The sequence below is a fragment of the Halyomorpha halys genome, unplaced genomic scaffold (genome assembly GCF_000696795.3).
Source record: "Halyomorpha halys isolate HHAL.00 unplaced genomic scaffold, Hhal_1.1 Scaffold92.1, whole genome shotgun sequence".
Taxonomy (NCBI): domain Eukaryota; kingdom Metazoa; phylum Arthropoda; class Insecta; order Hemiptera; family Pentatomidae; genus Halyomorpha; species Halyomorpha halys.
This window is the reverse complement of record NW_027105695.1, coordinates 255335-266983: the sequence shown is the minus strand read 5'-3', so window position 1 is coordinate 266983 and position 11649 is coordinate 255335. Positions and strand designations below refer to the sequence as shown.

The window sequence follows — 11649 nt, the reverse complement described above, 5'->3', positions numbered from 1 at the left end:
TATCACTATACACTATCAGTCCGACTTATCACTATACACTATCAGTCCGACGCTTGTAAATGAGATTTGGAACGGTATCTTGTGCAATGTCTCTTTGAATTCGTAATAAACAGAAAGTTTCTTTGGGCATTATTTATTTAACTCGGTAAATCAACGTACAAATAAGTGAGCTTTAATTGAATTTAAGATAGGACTTATATCCTTATTGAAATAGTCTAACTGGTCTTGACTTTATGACTTAATTAATTCTTTAATTTTGTTCATTTGACATGAATAACTAGTTCTTATTGTTAGCAATAATAAAAAAATGGATAAAAACGAAATATTAAAGTATTTGGTTCCGATAAAACCAGAAAAAAATTAAAATAGAGGCTGGAGTTTGAATCAGAAAAAGGCTATGCACCGCTTTGTCATCTTTTGTTAAACTGTTGTATTATTGGTAGAAACAAAGTCAAGAGGCATTATTTTAACCTCGAGAAACCCTTTTTTTTAATAATTTATTTATTGTTATTTACAACTGAATAAAAATATATACAACACATAAATTAGCTTTAGGTGACATAGTGACATACAGACATGTGGAGAATATATCCATTGACAGAACTCCAATAACATTTCTAGAGGAGAAGATCCAGGACCCATCTTCTTTTCAGACGCCAAGGAGGATTATTAGGTAATGAAGGAGAAGCCAGGTTAGAAACAAGTGGATTTGCGTGGTTGGAAGGTTTATCATGGAAGGAATGGTATCTGATTCTGGCCAAATCGGCAGCATATGGGACATTGAGGTCCTGATGGATGACTTGATTTGTTACAAAGTAAAAAGCATTAAGGATTTTACGAAGGATTTTGGACTGTAAGGATTGGATTCGGGGGGACTTTGATGATTTAGTGGAGCCCCAAAGCTCAACTCCGTATGTCCAGATAAGCCTTATAATTGTCATGTAGATCAGTATTTCGTAATGGATTGGAAGTTTAGACCGTTTGTCTAGTAAATGTTGTAAATTGACGAGCTTCCTGTCTTTTCAGCCTTGTATGAGGATTGCATGTCAGTTGTTTGTCCAGATGTAGTAGCGGATAAGTAACAGATCTATTCGACAGGAATAAGTGGGGTATTATTAAAGGATACTGTAGGGCAAAATGTCATGGGTTTACGACGAAGGATAAATGTGATTTGTTTATTTTAATTCTTTAGTTTTGGCACCATTCTTCAAGGGTGGTGATGTGGGATTGGAGGGTTTGGGATACAATGTAAGGATCATTGTTCACTGACAATAGACATGTGTCATCGGCATACGTGGTAAGAATAGTGTTAGGATGGGTTGGGATGTCAGCTGTAAAAACTGTATATGGGATAGGACCAAGGATACTAACCTGAGGTACGCCAGTAGACTGACGGAATAGGGATGAATAAGCGCGGTTGTGATTTATTTGAAATAAACTGCCGGAGAGATAAGAATGGATAATGAGGAGTAGGGGGTAGGATTTTACGGATCTTGTATAGCAGTCCTGGGTGCCATACTCGATCAAAACCCTGTTCTACATCAAGAAAGACACCCGTAGAGAAACCCTAAATCCCAAACAAAGGCAAATTCATTCATGCGCTATCGTGTGGATGGGTTATTTGGATTGGCTGGTGCAAGTTGGCCTGAATTTGTAACCGACCCGCTGATTGTCGGTTTTTGGGCACAAATCAAAGGGTGGTTGTCCTGCATTCACACCTTTGTTTTCAATTTTAATTGTTTTAGAACTACCAACTTATTGTGCTCTTCGTGTTTTAATTAATTAAATAATTACCCAAACCTTTGGGTTATCCAAACCTTACCAAACCAATAATCAACTCTTGTTTAAGATTGTATATTTTAAAATTCTGTAGATTCGGTGTTAATACTGTTAAAATCCAAAAAAGTATTTTCTTTTCTCTTAGATTTTACTTCAAAGTGGTTTTTATTTTTCTGTTAATTATAAGTTAATTTTCTTTTTTTAACACAGTTCAGTTTTTGTTTTTTGTAATTAACATTAAATTAACAATGCAAATAAGGAGGTTTGTTGTGGTATCCGTGTACAATATAAATGCATCGCTGTGGCTCGGCACATATATAACAACATTGCGAGCTCTCATGGAATTAGTGCCTAAAAACAGACTGATAAAGCAGTCTCCACTTAGATGCTACACGAGCGCTCTCACGAACCCCTTTGATCTGTTTCCAAAAAATCTACTCTCGATGGATCGGCAACGAGCTTAGGCCAACTCGTACAAGCCACCCATCCACATGCTCGTGCATGTTCGCCATGGCTTGGCCAACATGTAGAGGTCCCTTAAGGTCCACCAGGCCGATCTGGTATAAAATTAAATTTGAAAAAAGTATAGATCCGGCAATTTGTGTGGTGTGTGCATTGTATCAGGTTCTGTTTCTTCTTCTGTTTTGGACTTTTTAAAAATCCAATCAGTAGCCAAACCTTTACACTTATAATTTTCACTTATTTTAGGCATGTTGTAATAAATTACTGTAATTAAAACTTGGAAGTAAACAATAACATGAAGTTTTGGCAGGAAAGGTTACTAAACAAGTTGCTCAGAAAATCCGCTAGGAGCTGTTATGCATTTATCATTTCACATGACTTTAAATAGGGCTGCTCACAATCCTATACTTATAACATTTAACATGGTTTAACATTTTGACACAATATCATGAATATCCCTATTAACTACAAAATTTATTGATTGAAGACTTTGAGTTTGCGGCGCCATTTTGAGACAAACGAGACAACAAATTCTCTTCGGCTCTTAGACTAATTAGATGTCGCGACAGATCGCGGTTTCCAGTTTATACTCCATGCACGACAGGGAAATTAGAATTTAGTGGGAATTAAGAATTATTGGGAAAATGAACCTCCTCCCCCTTTCCATAGTTCCCTTGAATTCTAATCAAAGCTAAACGTTTCCCCCTCAAAGCAGATCCGTTCAGTTCAGGCTACGCCTACGACCCAGGAGAATCCAGATCCGAGTATTTAGGCAGCATTGACCTGAAAAGAGAAAACGGCTGTTTGCAACGATTTGTATGTAAATTGGTAAATTGTTTAGGTAATTGTTTACCTCAGCTCACCCAAAAAAGACGGGAACGATTACTTCTTGTCCAGACTGTACAAACCTTTTAAACATGAATTACCCGCCCACTCAACAGGGAATTTTTCCCTCTAGAGGGAATGGACGTAAGAACCTTATAGTAAAGGAACAAGAAAAAGTTCCTATTCGAAAACAATTAAAAAGGAAACTGGAGGAAACAGTCCAATTAAGTAGACCCAATAAATACAGGATAATCTTCGGACTTATATCCAAAGAGCAGATTAAGAGTTAAATGTCAAACCTCGGAATTATACCTATGAGAAAATTAGGGCATTATTAGATATAGAAATATGGGACCATTAGACGTAATTTTTCAATTAAGAAATTTTATATCCCCTTCCTTCAAATAATTTCAGTGACATCCTATATTTGCATATACAATATATGTTAATGGGTATATAAATTATTTTTTTATAAAATTAAAACATTAAAATGTATATTACCTATTAAGTAAATATAAAATAAATGGTTCATTTGTAGAGATTCTGGTTATAGATTCCAATGATTCCTTTAAACATATAATATCTAATATTTTTATTTTGTAATATCTGTAATATTGCTATTTTGTAAAATGTATTCTAATATTAAATATCTAATACTGAAGATTGTCTGAGAGTAGAGTTTCATATGAAAAAAAGTACATGATTCCGAGAGTAATATCGGTCATAAACATGAAAAGTATTAAATGTCGATGTTTATAAGTTAAACTTAAGAAATTTTCCCTCTTGAAAGGCAGTTAATATCATAAACTAACCTATATATTTATAATCTTAAAAATTTTTCTTGAGACTGGTAATTTCTTAATAAATAATTCAAAACACTATCCAATTATAGTCTCAAAACCTTTATTTCTTTTACATGTCCAACGTTTCGGCCAATTCGTCCATCTTCAGGGACAATCTACTCAATATCACTATGAAAACATATAATTTAACACTCTAAAAACTTCATTCAGGCTATTCTGCCCAGGTCAAAACATTTATATCTAATAAGTCAATTATCCATTAAAAACCATAGTCAAAATTATTTCTCTGCACACACTATTAATACACTTTTATCACAACCTTGCTAATTGTGATAAAAGTGTATTAATAGTGTGTGCAGAGAAATAATTTTGATCATGGTTTTTAATGGATAATTGACTTATTAGATATAAATGTTTTGACCTGGGCAGAATAGCCTGAATGAAGTTTTTAGAGTGTTAAATTATATGTTTTCATAGTGATATTGAGTAGATTGTCCCTGAAGATGGCCGAAACGTTGGACGTGTAAAAGAAATAAAGGTTTTGAGACTATAATTGGATAGTGTTTTGAATTATTTATTAACCTATATAGTTATCCAGGTACAGTCTGGTCAATAAGTAATTGTTCCCGCCTTTTTCAGGGGAGCTGAGGTTAACTATTACCGATTTGGATGGTTTATTCACAACTTAAAACATCTTGGGTTCTCAGTACACAATTCAAAGTCCAGTCACAAATGAGGTCTGCAATGACCATCCAGTCAAATGAGGTCTGTTCCAACAACCACTTCTGACTTAGGGATGGGATATCGATATCGATATTATCGAAACATCGATATTTCGTCTCCGATATCCGATATTTTGATATCGATATCGAGTAACCGATAATATCGTAATATCGATCATTTTTCTTCGATAATATCGGAATATCGGTTTCTAAAAAAAAAAAAAAGAAAAAAAGTGGCAATGATATTCCGATATTATTTGATCCAAATTTCGATATTTTGTTAAAGAAAATATTAAAGCTTAAAAATAGTATTTCGATATTTTAATATTTAAATATAATTTCAAATTCATTTCAATATTCGACATTTTTATAATATTATTTAACAACAAGTTTAAAATGGAATATTGATATTTTGTTTCAATAATTTAATATAAATTAAGATATTTAGCATATTTTGTAATATCGATATGGTAGATTATAAACAATATCCCGATATAATTTTATCGAAATATTGATATTTTGTTTCAATATATTAATTTTCATTTCGATATTTGACATTGTTAATAATATTCATATGGAAATTTATTAACGACAGTAAGATATTATTTTACAGAAATATTAGTGATTCACAATAAAAACAATTATGAAAAATATAAAAATACTATTTAGATATTCCGATATTATTTGATCGAAATGTTGATATTTTGTTGAAAATGACTAAAATAACATATAGAGATTTTAAAATAGGAATATCGATATTTTATTTTTATAATTACATATTTATTTTTTTTATTTTCTATTGTTCTAATATCGATACAGATTATTAGCAACAATATTCCGATATTACTTTATCGAAATATCGATATTTTATTGAAAATGACAGAAATAACACATACATATTTTTAAAAATTTCCTATTTTTAAATTTTCTTCAATAACACAATTATATTTTAGTTTATATTTGTTCTGTTTATGATATGGTTGTCGTGGTGTTGCTTTGTTTCATTGTTATTAAGAGTTTCTTACGTATTTTGATTAGGTATGACATAAAATAAGTCTCCTGTGTCTTGCTATATCATGTTATAATTATGATTACTTTAATTCGTTAAATTTTCGATATCGATATTTCGATATTTTAGTTCGATATAATATCGATACCGATATTTTTCTTTCGATATCCCATCCCTATTCTGACTGTCCAGAGCAAGTGTAGTAGGGGTTTTTCTGTCCCAAAATCTGTACTGTGCATGCTCCATACGAATCTGGACAGTCAGAAGCGGTTGTTGGAACAAACTGATGATAACAATAACAGAAGAAAATCACTATATACTATTGTCAGTAATCTGCGACAATCTAACATTATTATTTTTCTCTATTTACCATAAATTACTACATATTTTTGGGTTCCTTATATTTTTCATTGTATTATTATTTTTGATTTTTTTTTTTTTTTTTTTTTTTTTTTTTTTTTTTTTTTTTTTTTTTTTTTTTAGCCCTAGTTCTGTGCCACATGTTTAGGTCCAATCTTAAGGATATTTAATATAAAGAATCTAAATATTTGCTTATAGATTATTTTCTCTAATATAGTCATTATTTTTACTTTATATTATTAACATTAAAAAGAAAATTCTTTTTTCTAATGTCTTATTCATCATTTTGCTTTCAGATGAGTTAAAATTGACAAGAACTTAGCAGAAAAATTTTCATCACTGATCGATGACAATCATTCCTCAATATTCCAAATAGCAATAGCTAGTACTTAAATTTGTGTTGTTCCTAATTTATAATGTATTTCTTAGTAAATGAGGCGAATTGTGATATAATTTTAACTTTAATTATCTTATGATATGAGTAAAAAGATAAGTACAGAAAGAGCGTGTTAATATCTCTAATTGTAAGAAACAATTATGCTGAAATTATAAGGTATTTGAATCAGTGGTTTAGTTTTTAAAAAATGGAAGAGTGAAAAATTAATTTATATAACTATTTGAATTCATTGAGTTAAAAAAAATATATATAGAATGAACCTCTATAATAAGAAGTTTAAGAGTCCTTTAAAAAATGTACTACAATGACTTCAAATTAGAAATTTAAAATTTATTCTGCCATAAAGCGTTTTTATCATACTGTACTGCTTTGTAAGAACACAGTATCTTAATAAAAAACAACTACAAGTTGTTGCATTTCCAATAAGTAAACTATTTGCTAAGACAATACATACTGCATTTTTCTTAATCTAAATTAAAAAAATTATTGCATTTGACATATGAAAAGAAGATGCTCCATATACGGTAAAAAAAAAATCAAACTATTTAATGAAAGCCAACATTTTTCAGGGTTTCGTTAGAAGATTTTTTAGCGCTAAAAAAGATACCAACAACCAAAATAATGTAACAAAGTTGAAAATAGATAACATGAAATAAAAGTAAACAAAGGAGAGATTGAATATGATTTAAAATATGAACAAAGTAAATTAAAGAAATTAAATTTAAGATATACAGTGAAAATTATAAATAAACAAGAATTACAAAAAGGTATTATGGAAATGGAAATAATAACAAATAAAAAAGAAATATAAAAATATCAATACATAAAGAAAGAAAGACAAAAAAGGGAAATAAGAATAAAATAGGACTCCGGCCTTATAGAATGCAGGTAAGTATGAAAATGAGCTAAAGGCGATGAGAAGACCAACAGGATAGAGGAGTGGGGGAATTGGTGGTTAACTATTATTAATGAGGTGTAGATAGTTGACCGTAGATTAATGCTTGAAGAAGTTTGTCGGGGAGTGCGGTCAGCAAAGAACAACATAAATAAACAAAACCATATTTATTTATTTTATGCCAACGTTTTGACCTGAGTTTCAGGTCTTCATCAGGGCTATAGAACAAAAGAGATAACAACAACATTTAGAGTAACATACAATTGAAAAGGAATAGTATACAAACAAATTTAGAATTATATAAAATATTGAATTAAATCAAAAATGATAACTAATAATTGAATAGTACAAAATTTTTAATTGATTGATATTTGTGTAACGTCGGCATAAAATAAATAAATATGGTTTTGTTTATTTATGTTGTTCTTTGCTGACCGCACCCCCCGACAAACTTCTTCAAGCGTTAACTATTATTATTCAATATTTTAAATCATATTTAGCCACACCTTAATTTACTGTTTTAGTTGTTATTATTTCCGTTTTCAATAATCTTCTAATACTTTTTTTGTAATTATTGTTTATTTATAGTTTTCACTGTGCGTAATAATTTTATTTTATTTAACTTAATTTTTAAAAAAGATATAAACAGCTAAAATAATGTAACACATTTAGAGAATAAATAACATGAAATAAAAGTAAACTAAAGTATGCCTAAAAATTATTTTAAATAAATGAAAAATTATATAAAAACAAAACAAAAATAAGATGTACAGTGAAAAGTATAAATAAAAAAGAATTACAAACAAAAGTATTAAATAATTAATAAAAAATAAAATAACAACAAATAAAAAGTAGATAAAAGAGAAATAAAAAGGTCAAGAAAAAAAGTCTTCCCTCTTTAATTGAGTACTGTATTTTTATATATTTATTTTTTATCTACTGTTTTCATAATTCAATAATCTTTTAATACTTTTTTTGTAATTATTGTTTATTTATAGTTTTCATGCACTGTGAAAACTAAAAATAGTCTACAAAAAAGTATTAGACAATTAATGAAAATGGAAATAATAACAACGAAATAATTGGATAAAAAAGGAATACTTTTTACGCTCCACTTTGTTGGGCTTAATCAGGGCTAAAAAAGATACAAACAACTAAAATAATGTTAGAGAGTAAGGAAATAGATAACATGAAATATAAGTAAACTAAGTTATGGTTAAAAATATTTATAAAATAAAAGATTTAAAAAAGATAAAATGAACAAATTAAAAGTAAGATGTACAGTATAAAGGATAAAGAAACAATAATTACAAAAATGTATTAGACGATTAATGAAAACAGAAATAATAACGGAATTATCGGATAAAAAAAAAAATACAGTACTCACTTAAAGACGGAAAGACATTTTTTTCTTGACTTTTATTTCATTTTAATTTCCCTTATTCTTCGTCTTTTAGTGTGTACTATGTTTTTATGTTTCTCTTTTATCTACTTTTTTATTTGCTTTTATTTTAGTTTTCATTAATTGTTTAATACTTTTTTTTTTAATTCTTGTTGTATTATACTTTTTATTGTACATCTTATTTTTATGTTCTTTAATTTTATTTATTTATTTTATGTTGTTTAAATCTTTTATTTTATAAATATTCTTAACCATACCTTACCTTACTTTTATTTCATCTTATCTATTCCTTTACCCTTACTTTATTACATTATTTTAGTTGTTTGTATCTTTTTTAGCACCGATGAAACCCTCTTAAGTTGGACTAAATGTTGGCTTGCATTATATAGTTTAATTACTATTTTTTTTTTTTTTTTTTTTTTTTTTTTACCGCCCCGTAACCATCTTCTTATTTATTGTTCACTATCGATTAACGATCTTCCAATATTGCACTTAATGTTTACAGTGATACGAAAATCTAAAAAAAAAATAATGAGGAAGACACTACATTCTTACTAAGCAGAGCAGCACAGTTGTATCTTATAATTAATAAATACTCAATTATACTCAATTTTTGTTTTTAATTTTAAATATGTTGACACTTAAAAAGGAATCTTTTACTTATAAGTTGTTTTTTTTTATTATTGCTAAAAATCATTATACTCCATATATTGTGAAGTACGCTTTGAAAGTTGGATAATATTGTAAATGATTTTCAAATTTGTTAATTATTTAATTGTGCTACATAAAGCAATCACGAAATTAGGGGAGTATGATTATTTAGGGCACAACCAGTTCTTGCTCGACAATTAAATTCACTATTCACTGATAAAACAGTTTTATATTCTTTACTACAATTACTTAACTACACAATTTATATTGATGCTGTTCAGCACCTATAAATTAATTAATTTTTTTAATGAACTTCTCTACGATTGTATATAATCAATTGATTGCATTTAAAATTGTTTTAAAGATAGAAATCAAACAAATAAATTATGTTTAAAGATTTATTAATTTGTTTATCTTTTTTCTTTAAAACAATTAAAAATGCTAGTAATCGATTTTGAGGAGTGGTGGTAGCTCAGTGAGTAAAGCACCGAGAAGGGAAGGTAAATAAGTAACGCCACTACAGAGGGCTGGAGGGGTGTGTTTCATGTTTTTTTTTTTTTCAATTTTAGTCACTTTTTAAATATCGCTTGATTGAACCATACTAAGTCTGCTTCTCCCGTTTTAAATAAATCTTTCAAAAATAGGACCGTGACTAAAAAGGGGTTTTAGTGAGGTGAGTATGCCTATACACTCCAACAAATAATTATTTGTTCTATCATTATAGCCGTTAGTCAACACTATGGGTGGGAAGCCCTCCAGGATCCACCCAGCCTCTAAAAGTTGGTATCCTTATTTGTTAGAAATCTAGTGATTGAGCGTGATCATGAACAAATCACCTCCTTGCACAATCGTTGTTCAAGAAACATTACTTTCTTACAACTGACTCTTCGTGGTTTATAGTGGCAAAGATATTCATTAATAAATTATATACAATCGTAGAAAAGCTTGTTTAAAAAATAAAATTATTAAATTATAAATACTGAAGACGTGAATGTGTATCTACAAAATGTCCAAGATATAAATAAATAAAGCACAGTAGTGTTTTAATTTTTGGCCTGAAGATGGATATGAGAATAGAAAAAAATATGTAAAAATAAAATTATTTAATCATAGAGTAATATACAAATTTTGGGCATTTAAAATACCTTAATATAATGTACTTCATAATCTTTATATTCTTTTAGATTATTTGAGAAATTCATTCTTTACAAAAATTTTATACGAGTATTACAAACAAGAAAAAAGCTTTAGTTTTTTCTTTATAAAACTTTAAGAATTAAAACTATTAAGATTCGTAAAAATAAAAGAGAACTAACACAATCATGATTTTTCAATTTCACTTTAATTTCAAGCACGTGAGTAAAAGATATCTTCTATTATATTCATATATAAATTATTTATTACGTTGACCTTTTGAGGTTTGCCCCCTTTTTAAAACATTAATTTCATTTACAAATAGAACATGAAATGTATAAATTAAAAAAAATATTGTTTTATTTATTTGTTGAACTCATTAGTAGAATTATTCTTTATGTGATATCTATGTAAGATAATATTTATGTTTATCATTACTGAGACAAAAAAACTAAAATAAAATAGAACAAACGAATTTGAATTTTATTCCTGTTGTCAAAAGGAAAATATTTTCTATTTTCAAATTTTCCTCATTTTTTTTTTTAAAAAAAACATATAATTGTATATATGTAAATATCACGATATAAATTGTACACAGTGTTAATTTAAATTATAAATAATTTATTCATAATAGTCTTTTTTTTCTTCCTTGCCTTAAAAACAAACAATTTCAGAAATGAATTATTTTTTATTTTAACATCTAATGAGTGTCCATCAGGAAAGGAGATTAGTTATTTAGCCAACTTTTGGCAAAAGGGAGGAGGTCATGAGAATGTTTCGTCACTGAATAAGGTCTGTATATGAACCAAATTTTAGTTTTATGTAATTTTTTTAATAAATTATCATAGGAGTATTCATGATGTTATTTAAATGTAAAAAAATTTAACATGCTAAATGTCAAAAGTACAGGATTGTAAGCGGGTTAATTTAAAGTCCATGCAATATGTTAAATGCAGAGAAGCTCCTAGCAGATTTTCTGGATTTTTTTGTTACCTTATAATAAGGATTCCACTTTTCATTTCGTGAGACCACCACAGAATTAAAAGTCGACCCACCATGCCGGATTCGAACTGGCACCAATGAAGTTGTGAGGCAGTCGCTTAACTCCCTCAGCTATGAACAGCACCTCAGACATCCAAGTACTGACCTCACTTAACATTCCTTAACTTTCATTATTTATTGACTAATTATAAATGCCTTAATAACTCAC

The 11649-nt window shown here is 28.6% G+C and overlaps 1 protein-coding gene across 1 annotated transcript in view; it reads left to right on the top strand.

Annotated features, from left to right (window-relative positions):
• Positions 1–11033, top strand: part of LOC106677264 (sodium-independent sulfate anion transporter) — a 221122-nt gene extending 210089 nt beyond the window's left edge. The window contains exon 12 of the mRNA XM_067052922.1: positions 6257–11033. Within this exon, the coding sequence (XP_066909023.1) occupies positions 6257–6265 (9 nt within the window). The 3' untranslated portion in view covers positions 6266–11033. The remainder of the gene's footprint in view (positions 1–6256) is intronic.
• The last annotated feature ends 616 nt before the right edge of the window (positions 11034–11649 follow it).